General features: G+C 51.3%; 10 protein-coding genes across 10 annotated transcripts; 8 read left to right on the plus strand and 2 right to left on the minus strand.

Moving 5' to 3' along the window:
* Nucleotides 1-345: 345 nt before the first annotated feature.
* On the plus strand, nt 346-2,298 carry PGM2 (Phosphoglucomutase-2; the record flags this gene model as incomplete). Its single annotated transcript, XM_036776192.1, has 6 exons — nt 346-422; nt 472-493; nt 547-930; nt 981-1,656; nt 1,710-2,242; nt 2,296-2,298. The coding sequence occupies 6 exons, from the start codon at nt 346-348 to the stop codon at nt 2,296-2,298; spliced, it is 1,695 nt and encodes a 564-aa protein (XP_036632211.1).
* A 187-nt stretch (nt 2,299-2,485) lies between these two features.
* On the minus strand, nt 2,486-3,785 carry PC9H_006649 (uncharacterized protein; the record flags this gene model as incomplete). Its single annotated transcript, XM_036776193.1, has 6 exons — nt 2,486-2,684; nt 2,738-3,304; nt 3,363-3,463; nt 3,519-3,564; nt 3,620-3,650; nt 3,704-3,785. The coding sequence occupies 6 exons, from the start codon at nt 3,783-3,785 to the stop codon at nt 2,486-2,488; spliced, it is 1,026 nt and encodes a 341-aa protein (XP_036632212.1).
* A 437-nt stretch (nt 3,786-4,222) lies between these two features.
* Nucleotides 4,223-5,446, plus strand: PC9H_006650 (uncharacterized protein; the record flags this gene model as incomplete). Its single annotated transcript, XM_036776194.1, has 5 exons — nt 4,223-4,407; nt 4,455-4,619; nt 4,669-4,764; nt 4,814-5,349; nt 5,406-5,446. The coding sequence occupies 5 exons, from the start codon at nt 4,223-4,225 to the stop codon at nt 5,444-5,446; spliced, it is 1,023 nt and encodes a 340-aa protein (XP_036632213.1).
* A 1,262-nt stretch (nt 5,447-6,708) lies between these two features.
* Nucleotides 6,709-7,971, plus strand: PC9H_006651 (uncharacterized protein; the record flags this gene model as incomplete). Its single annotated transcript, XM_036776195.1, has 8 exons — nt 6,709-6,776; nt 6,830-7,012; nt 7,066-7,170; nt 7,223-7,246; nt 7,302-7,373; nt 7,428-7,560; nt 7,617-7,785; nt 7,841-7,971. The coding sequence occupies 8 exons, from the start codon at nt 6,709-6,711 to the stop codon at nt 7,969-7,971; spliced, it is 885 nt and encodes a 294-aa protein (XP_036632214.1).
* A 1,489-nt stretch (nt 7,972-9,460) lies between these two features.
* On the plus strand, nt 9,461-10,171 carry PC9H_006652 (uncharacterized protein; the record flags this gene model as incomplete). Its single annotated transcript, XM_036776196.1, has 4 exons — nt 9,461-9,535; nt 9,603-9,846; nt 9,905-9,934; nt 10,014-10,171. 4 exons carry the CDS (start codon nt 9,461-9,463, stop codon nt 10,169-10,171), a joined length of 507 nt encoding a protein of 168 aa, XP_036632215.1.
* A 464-nt stretch (nt 10,172-10,635) lies between these two features.
* PC9H_006653 (uncharacterized protein) lies at nt 10,636-11,291 on the plus strand (the record flags this gene model as incomplete). The annotated part of the gene is made up of 2 exons (XM_036776197.1): nt 10,636-10,735; nt 10,786-11,291. 2 exons carry the CDS (start codon nt 10,636-10,638, stop codon nt 11,289-11,291), a joined length of 606 nt encoding a protein of 201 aa, XP_036632216.1.
* A 379-nt stretch (nt 11,292-11,670) lies between these two features.
* Nucleotides 11,671-13,598, plus strand: PC9H_006654 (uncharacterized protein; the record flags this gene model as incomplete). Its single annotated transcript, XM_036776198.1, has 9 exons — nt 11,671-11,693; nt 11,746-11,782; nt 11,837-11,865; nt 11,923-12,013; nt 12,080-12,111; nt 12,172-12,399; nt 12,451-12,951; nt 13,006-13,191; nt 13,247-13,598. The coding sequence occupies 9 exons, from the start codon at nt 11,671-11,673 to the stop codon at nt 13,596-13,598; spliced, it is 1,479 nt and encodes a 492-aa protein (XP_036632217.1).
* Nucleotides 13,599-14,156: 558 nt separating this feature from the next.
* Nucleotides 14,157-15,101, plus strand: PC9H_006655 (uncharacterized protein; the record flags this gene model as incomplete). Its single annotated transcript, XM_036776199.1, has 4 exons — nt 14,157-14,167; nt 14,231-14,275; nt 14,330-14,555; nt 14,622-15,101. The coding sequence occupies 4 exons, from the start codon at nt 14,157-14,159 to the stop codon at nt 15,099-15,101; spliced, it is 762 nt and encodes a 253-aa protein (XP_036632218.1).
* A 446-nt stretch (nt 15,102-15,547) lies between these two features.
* Nucleotides 15,548-17,188, minus strand: PC9H_006656 (uncharacterized protein; the record flags this gene model as incomplete). Its single annotated transcript, XM_036776200.1, has 10 exons — nt 15,548-15,632; nt 15,694-15,834; nt 15,898-15,969; nt 16,037-16,095; nt 16,162-16,245; nt 16,314-16,454; nt 16,517-16,721; nt 16,790-16,801; nt 16,863-16,916; nt 16,980-17,188. 10 exons carry the CDS (start codon nt 17,186-17,188, stop codon nt 15,548-15,550), a joined length of 1,062 nt encoding a protein of 353 aa, XP_036632219.1.
* Nucleotides 17,189-17,292: 104 nt separating this feature from the next.
* On the plus strand, nt 17,293-18,550 carry PEX7 (peroxisomal targeting signal 2 receptor; the record flags this gene model as incomplete). Its single annotated transcript, XM_036776201.1, has 5 exons — nt 17,293-17,498; nt 17,552-17,663; nt 17,713-17,826; nt 17,880-18,346; nt 18,397-18,550. 5 exons carry the CDS (start codon nt 17,293-17,295, stop codon nt 18,548-18,550), a joined length of 1,053 nt encoding a protein of 350 aa, XP_036632220.1.
* Between the last annotated feature and the right edge of the window lie 181 nt (nt 18,551-18,731).

Here is an 18,731-nt window from a genome sequence, read left to right on the forward strand (position 1 = left end):
ATGGGATCCGGGGCCGGTCTCTGTGCATGTGGCGCGAGGATGAAGCCCATCCATCACGTGCTTCTGAACTGGGTTGACTTCGACGCTGATGGCGACAAGCTCACTGAGATATGGCTCCCGAGGGTGCTGGGCGCGGGGGCGGGGACATCCAACGCCAGTGCGACGCACCCTCCCAATTCGAACGTTGATTCTTTATCGACTCCAACATCAGTGAACGTTTCAACCGGTATCAGCCTAACTGATTATCTGCAATGGAAGGTGCCTAGATTGGTGTATGGCCATAATTAACATCATTGCTGGATCCTGACCTCACACAAGGCTTCATCCACGACCACCACCGTCGAAATGTCGTTCCCCATCAAAGACATCCCCACCAAGCCTTACGATGGCCAAAAGCCTGGTACGTCGGGGCTCAGGAAAAGGTTAACCCCTTTATTCCGTTTCCATAACCGCTATTAATTCCCTTTCTAGAGTCAAGGTCTTCCAGCAGGAGGTACGATTGCAGCTTCAGCAAGGATTCCGGAGAGTGACCGTCATGGATTATAGCACTACACCGAGAACTTCGTTCAAGCCATCTTCGACTCTATCGACGCGAAAGGATCGACGCTGGTGATCGGGGGCGATGGGCGCTACTTTTCACCAGAAGCCGTACAGATCATCCTCAAAATCGGTTCAGCAAATGGGGTTGCCAAGTTCATCGTAGGGAAGGACGGCATCTTGTCCACCCCCGCCGCCTCAAACGTTATCAGGAAGTATAAGGCCTACGGTGGAATTTTGTTGACCGCTAGTCACAATCCTGGAGGGCCGAACAACGATTTCGGTATCAAGTACAATGTGTCGAATGGTGGACCCGCCCCTGAGAATGTCACCAATAAGATCTATGAAAAGACGAAGACAATTCAGTCTTACAAGGTCATCGAAGCACCCGAGGTACGCTTCTAAGTATCAGTGACTCAAATACCTTTAACAGGCGGGCATAGGTTGATCTTGGAAAGATTGGAGAATTCACGTACGGACCGTCCAAAGTATCCATCATCGATTCGGTCAAGGACTACGTGATTCTCCTTGAAGAGATCTTCGACTTCGCTCTCATCAAATCCTTCCTCACTTCTCATTCAAATGACTTCAAAGTCCTGTTCGACGGCCTCCACGGTGTCACCGGGCCGTACGCTCGCGCGATCTTTGTGGAAACGCTTGGTCTCCCCGAATCTTCGATTCAAAACTGCGTCCCACTCCCAGATTTTGGCGGCGGACACCCTGATCCTAATCTCACCTACGCGCACACCCTCGTGGAAGCGGTGGAAGCGAACAACATTCAATTCGGTGCAGCCAGCGATGGTGATGGTGATCGAAACATGATTTACGGCAAAGGTGCATTCGTGACGCCATCCGACTCCGTGGCAATCATCGCAGATTGGGCCGACGTTATTCCGTATTTCAAGAGCGGAATTAAGGGTCTTGCCAGGAGTATGCCTACCAGCAAGGCTATCGACCTCGTAGCCAAGAAGAAGGGCTTTGAGTACTTTGAGGTGCCAACAGGCTGGAAGTTCTTCGGCAATTTGATGGATGCCGGGAGACTCTCCATTTGCGGCGAGGAATCTTTCGGGACGGGCTCAGATCACATACGAGAGAAGGACGGAGTGTGGGCTGTTGTCGGCGAGTTCCACTCCGCATCAATGTGATAGCGTTGGCTGATTTCCCGCTTTTAGCGTGGCTGAACATCCTCGCTGCTGCGAACAGGGAATCGCCCAATAAGCTAATTGGCATTAATGATATTCTCGCCCGCCACTACGAGACGTACGGTCGGTCTTTCTTCAGTCGATACGACTACGAAGAAGTCTCTTCGGATGGCGCCAATGCTATGGTCGCCCACATCAACGAGGCTCTTAACTCCGGATCTCTCAATAACACGAAACACGTTTCCGCCTCGACTTCCCAAGAGTTCACTGTCTCTAGCATCTATGACTTCGAGTACAAAGACCCTATCGATCATTCGATTTCCTCACACCAGGGACAAGTCATTACGTTCTCTGATGGCTCGCGCGTTGTGTTCAGGTTGAGTGGCACTGGTAGCCAAGGTGCCACCGTTCGTATGTATGTAGAACGATATGTTGCGGCGGATGCTGGTGCCGCCGCTCTTACCAAGGACGCAGCGGAGGGTCTCAAAGGCCTCATTGAAGTTGCCCTGGAGCTCAGCAAGCTGAAGGAATTCACTGGCCGCGAGAAGCCTACCGTTATCACGGTTAGTGAAGCGACTCTTTCAGATATCCCGACCCACTGACCAGCACCTTTCAGTGATCGCGCATGAATACGAGCATGAAGGAGAGGTAGAAGAAGCTAAACGCAGTTTGTAACACATAAAACTCATTTTTTAGACGGACTATCAGTTTGTTGCGATGCTTTGTCTCTTTGTCGCTTCAGAATCGACTTGATGAACTCAAATGTCTATCTATATCGAAAGCCTACAACGCCCATACCCATCTTATCAAAGACGGCCTTTGTCTTGACCTTGCGTTTCTTCCCCAAACACTTCCGCGAAGGCCTTTCCTATCTCGGGTAGCATATCCTGAGTGACGACGCCTCGTCCCTCCTTAGAGTAAGCACGCCGGCTAGCAGTGCGTGTTACCATGCTGCTACCTACCGCGGCGAGTAAAGGGAATCGCGAAGGCGGTATAGATTGATCCCTTCGAGAATTAGTGAGGACGCAACAGCCTACGATGGTCCAAGTACGACGTACCCAAAGGCACCCGTTTCGTAGCACTTGCCCCACGCCAGGAGCGTTCCAACACAGCCACTCAGTATATCACCTTGCCCACCGCACCGCTTCATTCCGCCTTCCACATCAACCTCGATGACCTCTTTCGTGTTTTCTTTTGCTTCGTCACGTCCCTCCAGCTGACTTTCCGCGAGGCTAGCGGGGTCTCCGGTAGTGTCGGCCGCAATCAGGTCTGAGGCACCCTTCTGCAGGACTGTCACTCCTCCAAGCAGCTTGGACACCGATGCTGCTCTCTCTTGCTCAGGAGTTTTGGGGTCAACACCGACTTGTTCGCTTAGACGCTTGAATTCTACGACATTTGGCGTTACGACGGCGCGACGGTAACCCTTGATGAGAGATACATCTTGGCCGACCATATAGAGACCATCAGCATCGAGGACGACGAACATCCCCCGCGATTTGGCGAGCGACAGAGCCAATCGGGCGTAGGACTGCATGTATGATTCACGGCCAAGACCTGGCCCAATAACGAGAACGTGCAGGCGAGCCAGAAGCGAGTCTAGCTCCGGACGAACTTTATCCGTTGTTCTAAGTTTCAGGCACTGTCAGTCACAACGAGGATTGCGCAGGAGGTGGCTAATCTCACGAATCATCTCTTAAAATTGGATGAACGATTAGGTCCGGTGAGTAGGACTTGATGGCGCCAGCGGCTGTCGGGGAGCAAATTACGTGGGATAAGTCAGCGCCCTGAAATGAATATCATTGCACCGTCCTCGAGTGTTCAGTGACCATGTCAACGCACAAATCGCAACGCGGAGATTGCTGCGAAGAACGGTGCTCCTGTGTAGCTATCACGTCGTGGGTTGGCACTATGCCTACGACAGGAGGCGACCGACCGCTTACTCTAATGCGCCACCCAGCACACCCACACGACCTTTTCATTGTTTAATATGTCTGGAATTCACAAAGTCATGTCTAAGATCTCACCGGATTGTCCTTTGTGCAGCGTTCCATTCAGTGGTGGTATTAGCTGCCTGATTTGTTCGATTACTGAACGAGGAACCGGCATCAATGCTGATTGTTTCTGAAGGTATGCCAAAGAGCAGTGAACTCACCGACAGTACGGGTGAATCCATTGTCTCATTAGAGGTATCATTGACTAAGTTCTCACAGTCACAGTAGACTATTCCCACAGTCAGTATTTCGTAGCCCCTTTGTCTCGATCCGATCGCAACTGTGACTCTTGTCCAAAGCGTTGTCCCCGGCCAAGGCCACTATGGCTGGTTACCTCTTCACCGTTACCAAACCAGGCCACTGGACAATGCACCTTGTTCGTGGCGGAAGTGGCTAGCTCTCCACAGCAATGGTACCACCGGGCGACATGGTGAATCTTATATAAGGCTGCTAGCTCAGAGCTGCCTGTTCATCATCTCCTGCTATACTATATCGCCTGGTTGCGAATTACTCCCGTCCCCTTCATTCCCCTTGCTCCCGACAACTAGCATCATGTTCGTCGTGGCACTTCTCACTCTCGCCCTCCCCTTGTCTGCCCTGGCTGGAAGACATGGGGAGCATCTCGGTCGCCGACGCCATTCTCATATCGCTGCTCGTAATACTTCTAATATCTCAAGGCGTCAAGGGGGAGCAGCGATGAAGCTGGTCGATATGTATCAAGGAGAGGATTTCTTCAAGTACGTCTTCAAGCCGAAGAGAGGTTCTTCAGCTCACGTTTTCTCAGTGATTGGAACTTCTTTACACATGCCGACCCCACACACGGCTCCGTTCAATTCCAAGGCCTCGAAGATGCCAAAGCCAAGAATCTAGCTTTCGTCCAGGACGACGGAACCACTGTACTTGCTGTCGATGATAAGACCCATCTACCCATTGGCACCAACCGTGCTTCGTGAGTTTATTTCATCTCATCTTGGCCACCATTAAATGTTGTCGTGCAGTGTGAGGATCGAATCTAAGAAGACCTACAACGAGGGGTTGTTTATCGCGGACTTCTTCGCCATGCCTCATGGATGCAGCGTCTGGCCAGCTTGGTGGTAGGTTCACATATCTTTTGCACGGTATACTTGCTCATTGGCTCGATAGGACCGTTGGCCCGAACTGGCCCTCCGGAGGCGAAATTGACGTGTTGGAAGGAGTTCATAATTCGCCCACCAATCACTACACCCTCCACACATCTCCTGGCTGCACCTTATCTACGAACAACCCAGGGAATACCTTCTTTGAAGCCTCCATCGTCAATACGGAGTGTGCTTCGAGTGGGGATAACAATGCTGGATGCGGACTCCGCGACACTGATGCACGCTCCTACGGCGAGGGCTTCAACAGGGCAGGAGGCGGCGTGTTTGCCCACATGTGGGGAAGCGACGGTATCAAGATCTGGCACTTCGCTCGAAACGAGATCCCTCAGGATATCAAGGATAACAAACCTAAGCCCAGCACTTGGCCAACGCCCTCTGCTTTCTTCGCCAGCGATACGTGCGACGTCAACAAGCACTTCCACGATCATACGCTTGTCATCGACACCACCCTCTGTGGCGACCTTGGCAACCCGACCTACTCAAGCTCTGGTTGCCCCGGGTCTTGCGCCGAAGCCGTTGCTGATCCCAACAACTTTATCTGTGAGTCACTCCTCGGCCTTGATACCTTTATCCCGGAACTGAACGCCCTCCCTCAGTCGCCAAATGGAAGATTAACTATATCGCAGTCTATCAGTGAAAAACGACACGACAAAGCTTTCTTTATTACTAACTTGCATTTTGCCTAACCTTTGGGTCTTGGGTCGTCTCATTCTTTCACAGCAACAAAACCACTCTTTGCAATCAACTGTATCTGTAGCTTATGGCATTCTTAGAAACATGTATTGTCTATTTCTCGCCGCAATATCACACTCTTTCTGGAGCTTTCACTACAGTCAACTCACTGTGAAACTGAATTTAAGTAGTCTGGGCCGACAAGCGCTTGATTGCTTATGCAAGATATTCTCACGGAATCCAAGATATCGTCGCGATTCCTGCGCCGCGGTCACTTTACTTCCAACTATGTACGTTGGGGCTTCCTTGGGGCTTCCATTTATTCGGTGGCTTTCTCCCTATGCTCATACCGCTCATTAGCTCTCTCTCAGGCCACTCCACCACCATCTGGTACCAAGTACAACTCACCCGCAAACCAAGGACGATATCTGCTTGTCGGTATCGCGATTTGCGATAGCGTGCTTCATTTAACTTTGAACACGAAGCTTTCTTAAACTTCCTGAGGCCTAAGGCGTCACACGAGGCGATTGTATCAATGATACACACTCTATCTGTGGGCATCATGCGGAAGCATCGTGCCAAGACAGCCGTGTTCGTAATTACTTCATTTGGTCTGCTACCTTCCTGTGCCGTTCACCCTAGCTTCGAGTTTTATGAGATCATGCGGATGACGGTACGTACATTAGTGCTCTTCATCACTGCATGCTGAACTCAACTAAGTCCACAGCACCGGCGCGTGGCGATGCTTCTAAACGCATCGTGCGATTAGGTGATTAACAAATCGGGAAGCGCATTGGCATCGTCTACTTGATTATCTCTGCAACTCTGCCGCGATCACGAAAATGCGTCCGTAAATATGCAGGTGACCTTGTGTATTCTACTGTGAAGACCCTGTTCTCCATGGTCGGAAACAACAAGTACGCTCAACCGGATCAGCTAGGGCATGCTGGTACCCCACACAAGGAAAGGGACACATTCCTAATCGAAACTCATTCCACACTCGTACACTATCTTTCCTTGCACTCACTTCGCTGGGGCGTTCTTCGTTGCATGCGTATGCCTGCGCGGCCTTCGACACGACTTGTGCTAGTCGTTCCATCATGTGGGTCGTGACGCCCAACGCTCGTTAGTACTCAAGATGCCTGGTACGACCTACGTATAAATACGGGCTCGCAAATACTGAAAGATCAACAGTCCTCTGGCTCTTCAAGCATTTCTCGCAGCAACATGTTGTCTTCGACCTTCTTCGTCTTTGCTTTCGTCGCAGTTTCTGCCTTTGGCAAGCCAACTCCGAGGTAGGCGACGATGTTCTATATGCCCTCATCTATCATCTAACCATTACCAACAGGCAATGTGGAACAGCGGTTCTGAGCGATGCGCAGGTTGTCGCAGCTGAGAAGCATTTCCGTGCCAACATGGTCCCACCTGGCGGCCTCAGCACATCGGGCATCGGGGCGGCACACTCTTCAAAACTGAACGTATACTGGCACGTGGTCAGCAAGGATGACACTCTCGAAGGCGGAAATATTCCGTAGGCTTCTATTCCTTCACATACACATGTTCCTTGAGCTGACAACGCGCCAGCGACTCCCAAATCGAAGAATCCATCAACGTCTTGAACGTGGCATACGAGGGTACTGGCCTTTCATGGCTTCTCGCCAACACCACTCGCACGCTTAACGCTGACTGGTGGGTGAAATGTTTCCTGGACGCTTATAAATGTTTAAACCTAATCTTATAGGTTCACCAAAGTCGGCCCCTCCAAGTAAGTATTTACTTCAGATCACATGTAACACGTCAAATGATGCTGTAAATATTAGCTCACAACAGACAGCAATGAAAACGGCTCTCAGGCAAGGCGGCGCGGCTGACCTGAACGTTTACTCCGTCGGGTGAGATATTCTGCTCAGCATGTTCATGTATCCGGTATTCAATCCAGGGTTCAGATTCCCCAGCTCTGGGTTGTTGGGCTATGCCACTTTCCCTTCGTGGTACGCCGATGCTCCTGCGGACGACGGTGTTGTCATTCTGTATTCCTCGGTCCCAGGAGGATCTACTCAGGATTACAACGGTGGTCAGGTCAGTCACCGACATTAGGATTGAGGCGCTTCTACGAATGCTGAGCCCTGTTGTAGACCTTGACTCACGAGGCAGGCCACTGGGTTGGACTCTACCACACCTTCCAAGGAGGATGCAATGGCGCTGGCGACATGGTTGATGACACCGCTCCCGAGTCTTCTCCCGCTTTTGGATGCCCGACTGGCCGCGACACCTGCAAGTCCGACAGTCTCCCCGACCCCATCCGTAAGTTAAATAAGTCTTGTATAAGCCCATCGCCATGCTGACGCCCTGCCCACAGACAACTACATGGATTACACCTACGACACCTGCATGACCGAGTTCACCCCCGGTCAAATTGAGAGGTTGCAAGGCCAGATGAGAACCTATCGCGATGTGTCCTTCGAGGCTACCGAGGGGGCCAGCTTCTAATAGCTGGCATTCTAACAAGGAAATGTACGTCGGAGTAACTACCCCACTTCTATCGTGAAAGCTGTATATTATCGATTATCACACTGAAAGATATATTGCATTTGGATGGCAACCGCACCTTATGGGCTCGAATCAAAGAGCGGGTTTGACAGGCATGGCTTACGACGAATGATCCCCGCTGGTAATCACTGCGAGGATGAGCCTATCGGGGGACATTCCTGTGTCACTAGGGGGGATGTCGGGGCAATGTATGTTCTTGGGTGCAAAAACAAGTTCGCATTGACGTGGCCAGGCGACAGGGAACGCGAACTATGTGGCGTGTCTTTGCATCAGGTCCCAAATCCCAGCCCTCGGTGTACGTAGCACATACGGTAAAAGGTCACCTTGGAATATCGACGCAAATCACCGCAGCACGAGCAACATATTCTAGAATCATATTTCTACGGAGATAGCGAGGCTGTCACACAAGACGAATGAGTGCTCAGCATCCCTCGCATGAGAGGTACTGATGTTGAACCTTGCCCGCTCCATGCTTTACGTGACTAGGTTCGCTTGATTTTGGGCCCTAGAAATTTTGTGGCGGCATTTCAGCCAATCGGTATGAAGCGTTGATTCGAAAAAGGTTCAAAGTTCAGCGCATACGATGATCGTATGCAGTGGAAAGAACAGAAGCGAATCTTTCGCGGTCCGCCGGGGGGACCGAGCAGATCAAGGAGTGAATGTGGGAGCGGACAGGACGAAGCTCAGGATGAGCACAAATAGCACTCGGGGAAACTCGAAGGCGTTCCTCGCGGGAACCAGCGCAGGTGCATATGGTGGGTGTATGTGTATCTGGCAAGTGGTGAAGATCGGAATAAGGCACAGGCATGTCCACGAAACACGGGTATTAGCGCTAAAAGCATAGACTACGTATTGAAATCGAGACTCACAGGTTGGCGCGGCGTGGAGAAGGGAACAACAACCACTCATCCCATCTGCTAGCTGCGCTGCCCAGCCCATCACAAGTGTCTCGAAGCTCACTGAAGAGTTGTTGAGGTCGAATTTCATATACATACGTGGTCTTTGGACTTGAAGGTCGATGATCAGGCAACCCTGATGACATATAGTACGTTTGAATATGACAGCCAAGCAGAATATGTGCTTTGGCAGTCCGAGGATTCTCCAGTGATCCCAGCGTCAACGGATTCCTACTTCCGCATGTGGTGAAAAACATCTTGGATTAATCGATGGGCGTGGTTCGCGAATCAAGGTGTGTCCAGTCAATGTTAAAGTGGTGTCACCAATCGGAGTATCTTTGGAGGTAAGAGGACCGAGAGCGCTTCCAAAGCAGACGTATCAATGTTGCAAGGTGCATCTCGATGAGAAGTGACCTTGAAGAGTGAAATTATCAGCTTCTTGAGGGAAACGGCACTCGCACCTTGCAGCCAGCCGGAGAGATGTTGGGGATACTAATATCTGAGCAACACACCCTGCTACTCCTGCAAACGAAATGACATGTTTCGAGGATATCTGGAGATCAACGGGGAAATTCCCTTCTCAGAAGGTTGACACCTATATAAAGCCTGTACAAGTTAGAAACTTCCTAGAAATCACAAAAGGTCAGGGCCTACGACGTCTTGGATTATTCCTAGCATGGAGCCTTGGTCGACAGCGTACGGTGCGAACATGCAGCAGATGCAGCAGAGTGGTTTCGAGCAACTCCGACCACAAGGCTGGGGATCTGCAACGGTGGCGATGAATTCCCAGACACTAGACGAGCCGGTTTCCGACATCAATTCTGCGCTGCCATGGCCTCGACGGACGCCCAAGGTAACTCTATTTCTTGGGATCCTCGCAACCACCTAATATCGTATGATAGGCATGCGCCAGTTGCAGGTGTGTTCGCCGCCGTTCTTGCGAATTTGCTGCCAACTCATCTCGACACCGCTGGCAGGCGAGACAAAATCAGATGCGACGGCACAAGGTACGCCGCTGCTGTTGGGCATCCATGCATCCAGACGTATCCCCTTGCATGTAATCCTGACTTTGTTCATGTCTCGTAGGCCATGCAGCAACTGCACCAAGAAAGGTTATCCCCCCGAACAATGCGTCGATGGTTGCGAAAATTGCCGACGCGCTCGGGTACGCTGCGAAGAAGGCAAACCCTGCTACAGATGCAGACAGCTTCAGCTCGACTGTGTTGAAGATCTGCAGCAAATAGGCTTTACTGGCCAGGATGCAATCCCGAGTTCAAGTTCGACACGAGCTCCCCCTCCGCAGCGTCCGAATGGAAGCGATCGGGCAAAGCTAGCGTGCCAGAACTGCCGCCGAGACAACAAGAAGGTATTTATTCCTTCCTCGGTGTCAAATTCGTCTCAGATTCCCATACCGCCATCTGTACATCAGTGCGACGATCAACGACCCTGCTCACGCTGTATCGCACGTTCAGAAGAATGCGTGCACGTTGCTCGGGGCCCGAAACTAGTCAAGCTGCGGTGTGAGGGGTGTCGACAAGATAACAAGCGTTGCGAAGATGCTCGGCCTTGTGCGCACTGCCTAGAGCTTGGGAGAGAATGTGTCAGCGTGCCCCGCAAAGGCCGGGGACATGGGACGCGGGTTAAAGCAGTAGGTTATCCATTAGCTCAGGTATTGGATGCGCGAGTTCTGAAGTCTGACCCTCAAGGCATGCATGAGTTGCCGGTAATGTGCCTTATGTACGCTTTCGCTGCCTCATCGCTGACCATCCTTGAAATAGACGTGACAAAATACGCTGTGATGGAAGCCGGTATGTGTCTTCCACGTTTCCTTCGGGGCCAATGCTGGAGCCGTTTGTAGACCATGCGGGTCATGTGCTCGTAAAGGGTACGACTGCGTTGATCGACCTTGCAGAGACTGCATCCGATGCGGAAAAGGGGACCAGTGCACCCATCGACGAAGTCAGGACACTTCTGTTTCTGATACCGGAGGTGGGACGACAGTCTCCACATCTATCTCATATCGTACTCATCAGTGTAGATGAGACCACAGACGCATCGCAGCTTGTCTCCGATGCTTCGCCGTCCATCTCTCCCATCGACGCACACCAACCGAACCCATTTACCCATACCACTCATCCGCATATGTCCGCCCAGCAGTTATCATACTATCCCGCGATGTCTAGCATGCAACCCTTTTATTACCCACCACAACCGGCCTTAAGCCCGGTCATGGACATGTACGCGACTCACGACCCGCACGCAGCGTATCTACACTATCCTGTGGTTCATCATTCTCAGGCTTCCGGTTCTATGATGCCACCCCCATGTGCGCCGCCTGACTCCCAGCATCCAATGGGTGGCTGAACTTATGTTTATTTAGATAATGTACGTACACCTGTTGCACCGTACACGACCATATCTGAATCGTTTTGTAGGGCCTCGTCGCAGCACTGTTGTACATATAGTGTCCCAGACTTGCTTTCTTTGGCTCCGCTTCCAAGTCGCTTTGTACGGACATCTCGCCGATTCTATTAATTATTAGTAGTTGGTGTTGTATATAGATAATGAATAGCCCCTATTACGCGCCGGGCGCTTCGATGTTATTTGTGCATGCTTGGATACAGTGGCATTGTCCCTCAGATGATCTGCTCCCGCTTTTGTTCTCAGCACATCTAAACCCCAAGTTTACCGGTCGCGCTTTGGTTGACACTCCTCCTCGTACTCCTCCTTTCACAAACGCAAGATGCATTCCTCGTCCCCAGAAAGGTGCGCCTCGTGTCCAAACTATGAATTCATATCTGACTTGTCTCCGTGAAAGACCATCAGTTAAGATTACCTACGCCGGCAAGTCAAAGGTTGGCAACACATGTTCATGGATGTCCCCGAATCTCATACCGGTCCTTTCATAGCGACAAAGGCCGTTTGCCCACGACTCTGTGTACGTGGTGCATTCCATGGCGCGTTTGTATCCTTGTGTAAACCTCGTGTTTGGTAGATCACCGGCACCGAACACCGTACACGATCGAGCAGAAGCCAATGTCGCGTCAAAGGATGCTACTCAGGCAGAGAAGCCTCCGTCCTCGTCGGTATGTAAACTGCCCTTCTCGTAGATAGCTGGTGTGTTGATCGTTACACGTGCAATGGACGTGCAGAAGAAGAAGTCTACAATGAAGCGTCGTACCTCGTGAGTGTCCTTTTGGTGCAGAAAGTGTCATCCGCTTCACAATGTTTTGCTATGCTATAGCCCCTCACCATCCCCCAAGATGCAACGCCCTCCCCCACTCCCAAGTCCCAAGGACGCGAAAGCCATGCCGCCACCTACCGAATTACCGAATTCCCCACATTCCCGCAAATTATCCATATCCTCTCTCAACCAAATTTCTTGCCCCCCAAGGTCATCTTCTCGAGCCTCCCTCTCTGAATCTGGCTCTGCACCTTCTATAACGACCCCAAAGAGTCCACCCGTGTCTAAGTACGTAGATGGGCGTTCACTTTTTTGTTAGCCCGCGTTGACAGTATCTAGGACCGAGACCTCTGTGGCTGATGATGATGGAACGTCCGTCGGCCAATCCTCGGTGGGGGAATCCTCGAAGCCCCTACGGAAGCGATTTGAACCCGAACGTATCGCCTACTTGAAGGATCAGCCCACATACGCGCACGTCTCCCCTCATAAGGCCTTGTGCACGAAGTGCGGCAAGATCATATCTCTTGGCACGAATCAAACTTACGCGATCCGTCCCTGGATAACCCATCGCAAGAAGTGTGATGGAGATGACTATAAAGAGCATGATGATGGCGACGACGCTTCAACCACTGCCGCATTTCCTTCCCCCATCACACCCCCGTCACAGCCCAAGAAAAACGCGGATGAAAGAAAGGCAATGTTGGAGGCCGATCCTCGCGCTGCCGAGGTTCGAGCAGAGTCGATACTTTGCAAAAAGTGCAACAAGTGGATTAAGTTGACCAAGGGGCGCCAGTACGTTCTCAGACATTGGAACGAGCATCAATCTCGTTGCGACATACAGTATGTATTTCGTTCCATGGGAACCTCCAATATTCTCTTATACCATTTTTCCAGACCAAGCGAACGAGTCGCCGCTGCTGAGCGCAAGCTCCAGCTAGTGAATGACTCCCAAGTGAAATATTTTACCGGAGAATTGGTTCAATGCGCAACCTGTGGCATCACGATCCAATTGCAGGGCGTCGAGTACGAACTAACGGAATGGATAAAACATAAGGGACTGAACTGTGGAAATCGTCCGAGGTATATTGTGTATTTATTGCATTTTGATGATCCCGTTTCTCAATATTTCGCTTAGTGATAACGGTGAAGATGCAGGCTCCCTCGATCAACAAAATACGCTTCCATTCCCATCCACGCGACCCCCACCTTCGTCATCCTCCACCGACGGCACGCTAATTGCCACCGGCCCTAGTTCTGGGCCCCGTGAACTCTCACCCACCCATGGAGTCAAGCGGGCGCGCGAAGAGGAGGAAGAAGCTGAGCCTTCCGACAATGAACAGCCAGATCGTCGACCTTCGAACCGACAAAGAGACGCTGGATATGCTCCCGAAGAGCGGGAGCCGCCGAGCGTACTGGGGTGGTTTATGCTACCATTTGCCGCCTTTGTACGTGGGTTCCGTGAAAGTCTGGGGTCCAGGAATACCTAGTTGTGATATTATTGCACATTGCTTATATACCACCATCTGCATACTTGATTATGATACTCTCCTGTATATGTGTACTTTCTCCTCCTTATCTTCGAAGGCTCATATGTAGCCCTAGCCTTACGGGGTTCTGAACTGCAGATCGTCGAGATTTGGTTCCTCTTTCACCCCTGTTCCCAATTCTATTGGATCGCGGGGCTTTAATACCTTGGCCGTCTCGGCGTTGTCCGAGAAGTAGCAGAGGCTTTAAGCTTTAATACGAAGCTCCATCTACGTCGCTTTCATATTCTGTCCTCATCCATCACTTTCGAATCGATTTCGCTTTCCCCTGGCTCGTATCTGGTCCACGCGCTTTCCTGTCTGCGCCGCTCAGGGTCGGGCTCGAGTCTATTTTGCTTGTCAACTGCCATGACTTACTTCCGACGTTGAACAGTGACTACCACTTGAATTCGCATCCCCGCCCGCCGCATATTCACCGAGTTGAGCCCGACGTGGAACGAGGGTTGGAAGAGGTGTTGGGCATTGTAGAAGAGACCTGCTGTTTCCCCCTCGTCGCTTGCGATGAGCTCAAGGTGTGTAGCCGACCCACTGCGCTCCGCTAGCCACATAAATGCTCAGTCGGGTCCCCGCCCAAGGTCAAAAGGTTCCTCGAGGAGTAGCATGTCTCGCGATGACGTTGGGTACTAGCAGAACTTATATCCCGGAGCCTCCCCCCGCTCAACTTCCAATTACAGATCCTCACTTACGCCCGCCGAGAAGGCAAGGGAGAAGAGATTGAGGGACGACCCCATGGCGAATGTCATAGGACCGCTGTTCGTCGACTGCAAACGTTGCGGCGCGAGGATCAAGTTGTCCCCCAAGAGTGTATATGATCCCTTTCATTGGAAGACGCACAAAGAGCGATGCCTCAAGAAACCCCCCGGTGCTCTTGTCACAAAGAAGTCCAATCCACAGAGGACCGTACGTCACCCCTTTATCCTCGATTAGACATGCCGACTCACGCGTGGGGCCTAATTGTTGTAACAGGGTACTCCGCAGTTAGTTAATGAACTTCCCTCCGCCGCACATACTCCGGTCAGCCCGAAGCCCGATACTACGGTCTCTACCACACCGCCCTTGACACCTGACAAGGATGATGGCCCCCCTGCTCGTCGAGACAGCGAGAGCAACGATCAATATTTTCCCCCGCCCCCCGCCGACGCCGGATCCCGCACCGCTGATCACACGTTAAGAGAGTACCTCACAAGGACGCACCGCAAGTCTGTTTCTGACTCCTCGTCAGGATCACAAGATAACTGGCAGAAATGGGACTGGTCACAACTCAAGTCGCCGGACTTCAATGATGGCGCTGGCGAAACTGGGAAGGCGGCGACGGTATCTACCATCAGCGCTGGCGGTGTTTTGCCTGGGGAAGAGTCGCTGAGCCCCAGGGAGCTCCAGCTCCGCCGCGACGCCATCTTCTCGTTGAATCTACTCTCTCAGTCAGCGCCAAGGCCCTTGACCTGATTACATCCAGGCCTTCTTGCCATATTCACTTGACTTGCCCTTATGATCACCATCGTCTCCCTCGTTTCCCTTTCACAGTCGCTTGCCTGCATCACGTTTGTCGCAAATCTTGGTAGACCTCATTGCAATTACTGTCCCGTCTCGTCCACAATCATTGTCCATATCTGTATTTTATTGAGCCACCATTGCCGTTGTAGATCCGAAGCCGTTGAATCGAAGCACATTGTAACATATGTAGCAATTCTTGGAACTTACTGTAGAAAAATAATTCCCACTCATCGCCCCTTCCTCGCTAGTGTACATACCTTAATTCATAATCCCTGTATAAATGAACCGTAGAATTCATGACGGAGCAATACGCTGGCTTTGAATTTCCAACTTCTCAGAATAACGATTCTATGTGGCTATGTATTTCGTCGGCGTAAAATACCCTCTCCGATTCTTCTTCACTGATTGGAATCATTAGATGGGGGATTGAAGACCCCGCTTCGCAGCATCTCCGTGACGGCGGGATCATGTGTTTCGTTGCCCCTGCATAGTAGAGATTGTGAGTATAGATTTGCCAGGAATCTTACGTTTGGGTGAAACGTACAGGACTGCGGCGACGACCTGTCTGAGGATCGTACCTGTGGGGATCTCAACTTTCTCTACTTCCGGGATGTCATCGGCGCGTGTGGGGCCAACATTTAGTAGCATAACGGGCTTGTGTTGTTCTAAAGCGTGTTTCACCAACCTGCACGAAGCGGTGGGTATGAAATATGTGGTGCATCGGAAGTTAAGAAATGGTGGTACGCACCTGAATGCGGAGAACGTAGCGAGTGTAGTGCCCATCATCAGAAGCCTATCACCGCACTCGACGTCCGTAAAGCTGCGCGCAGCAAGGGTTGGAACGGTTAGAACAGCTGGAGGTTTGGGGAGAGGACAATATGACTCACGACCGGCCCTTCACATCCTGTGGTATGGATTCTCCAAAGAAGATGAGGTGTGGTTTATGCTATATTTGGGGGGAAAGAATGGTCATAAGTGCTTGATCAAATGTTCTGATGTAAAGAACCCTTACGTTGCAATTTCGCTTGTTCTCCGAGAAACATGTTGGGCAGTCGGGGACCACAAAGTCATCGTAGGATACTCCTTCTAGAACGACCTACCGAGAGGCATCACGCTCACATGAGGACCACATGAAGGCCAACGGACTTTGCTGATGCTACTTACATCTCCATCTGGGTTGGTCCTAGGTTGAATACCTGTCCTCTCTGATTCGGCCATGAATTCCTTCCACTTAGGGTTGGCATCAGCCAACCAATCCTGAAAGGTCTGCCTATCTACGACGTGCCCTGAGCTGCAGCTCACTTTCTGGAATGATGAAAAGCAAGAGATGAAGATAAAGCCCCATGATCCGGACCGTCTCCACGTACATGTAGAGTGCCATGAAGCTCTAAAATACGGGACTGGCGAGTAGGTTCGTCCCATACGTGGGATATGGCCTTGTGGTGGAGCCCGTCGACGTTTTGTGTGATCAGACGTGATATCACTGACTTGTACTGCAAGGCTGCCAACGCGAAATGGGTCGTGTTCGGCTGGGAATCTCGCACCGGTGGATAGCCCACAAACGAGCGTAGCCTAAAAAGAGTTGGTGTCTCAGATCAGTAACGGCATCTGTCTCGGACATGAAGTTTGCAATCGCTCACCAATACCGCTGGCTGTTTAATTTCAGGGATTGACGTTAATTAATACTTGCTACAACAAAATTTCGCGACATACCGAAATCGGAAGCCCTTTTCGGTGCGGTCGACGAGCTGGTGGTATAGGATAGGCCTTCATATATCAACCCAGTGAATGAACAAGATACACCCGACCCTGGAAGTAACCTGTGCGCACTTGTAGTTGGGGTTCATGTACCGTCCATCCTTTCCACGGTATGCTCGAATCCCTGAATCCACACTTACGCCCGCTCCCGTGAGAACGGTGACATTTCCTGGGCGAATAAAATCAGCAACACGTTCTATAGCAGCTGTAGTAGATATTGGCGGCCTTGACGGCACCCGTTCAAGGAGGAATTGAGGAATTGTGGGAACAGAGACTCGCATGTGACTCTTGGGCGGAAGCAAGAAGGACAAACAACCGGTTCGACTTTGGCTACAACCGCCGCAACAATAGTCGGTGCGCCGTCCACCGTACCAGCTCATTAACGATGTCGATGAGCGGGCCACGCCCACCGCCGGCGACGCTGCAGACTCCAGGCTTTGCACACTACTCGGTCACCTGGTCACCTTTCCACAACACGCGTTTGGCCGTCGCATCTGCTGCCAACTTTGGTTTGGTTGGCAATGGCCGGCTTCATCTGGCTTCTGTGTCCGCGAACCCGGGGGGAATGCTGGCACTGAGCCTAGACAAACAGCAAGTCAGATCTTCGGCATTGCTAGAGTCGTGGTCCTAACACGAACGTCTAGATTCGACACACAAGACGGATTGTACGACGCCGCCTGGTCTGAAATCCACGAAAATCAGATAGTAACTGCGTCGGGCGACGGGTCGTTAAAGCTATGGGATATTATGCTCAATGTGAGCCCAGATTATGCAAATAATGCGGCTAGTTGATGATTCAGGACAGGACCACCCGATCCGTGCATGGCAAGAGCATACAAAAGAAGTATTCTCCGTCGATTGGTCGAATTTGAAGAAAGATACCTTTGTATCGTCATCCTGGGACGGCACAGTCAAGATAGTGCGTAGTCCTGCTTGTCGTGGACTTCTCAGAGAAGTCTCATTTGACCTCAGTGGACACCAGAACGACCGCGATCGCTGATGACCCTCAATGCACATCATTCATGCGTCTACCAAGCTCTGTTCTCTCCACATCAACCTGACATACTTGCGACATGCTCGACCGATGGAACGCTTCGAATATTCGACCTTCGCGCCCCTGCTTACGCTTCTGGACCCAACACAAATAGTTTCACAAATCCTCTTTCTGCGTCCATGTTAACAGTACCCGCTTCGCACACCGAAATCCTAAGCTTAGACTGGAACAAATACCGGCCATTTGTTTTGGCCAGTGGCGGTGTTGATAAATTAGTCAAAGTATGGGACTGTAGGATGGTTAAACCTGGAGCGGAGCCGGGCGCTGTGGGAGGCTCCTGCGAGACCCAACTGATGGGTCATGAATACGCTGTAAGGAAGGTTCAATGGAGCCCTCATCGCGGCGAGGTAATTGCCACCGCGAGCTATGATATGTCGTGTAGGGTGTAAGTCGTAATCTATCGTTCCTTTCTCTTTACTGGCTCAAATTTGTTAGGTGGAACACCGCGCCGCCGGCTGGTCAGCCACAGTTAATGTACATCAATGATGCTCACACAGAGTTCGTCGTTGGATGTAGTTGGTCTCTATACGACCAGGGGGTATTGGCAAGCTGTGGCTGGGATAGCAGATTAAATGTGTTCCGTGTGTAATTTATAGTAAGTTTGCGTCCGCTTGATAGCCTGCGTGTTCGATGCTAACCTTCAATTGTCCTTACGGAACCTTCAGGGATTCTTGTATTTGTAGTCATATACTATGCGTATTGAAGGCACCAGACACAAGCGCGGAGTTCGAGGGGATCTCCTAACACGACATTGATGCGATACGCCTAAA

Source organism: Pleurotus ostreatus (genome assembly GCF_014466165.1).
Source record: "Pleurotus ostreatus strain PC9 chromosome Unknown scaffold_4, whole genome shotgun sequence".
Classification (NCBI taxonomy): Eukaryota; Fungi; Basidiomycota; class Agaricomycetes; order Agaricales; family Pleurotaceae; genus Pleurotus; species Pleurotus ostreatus.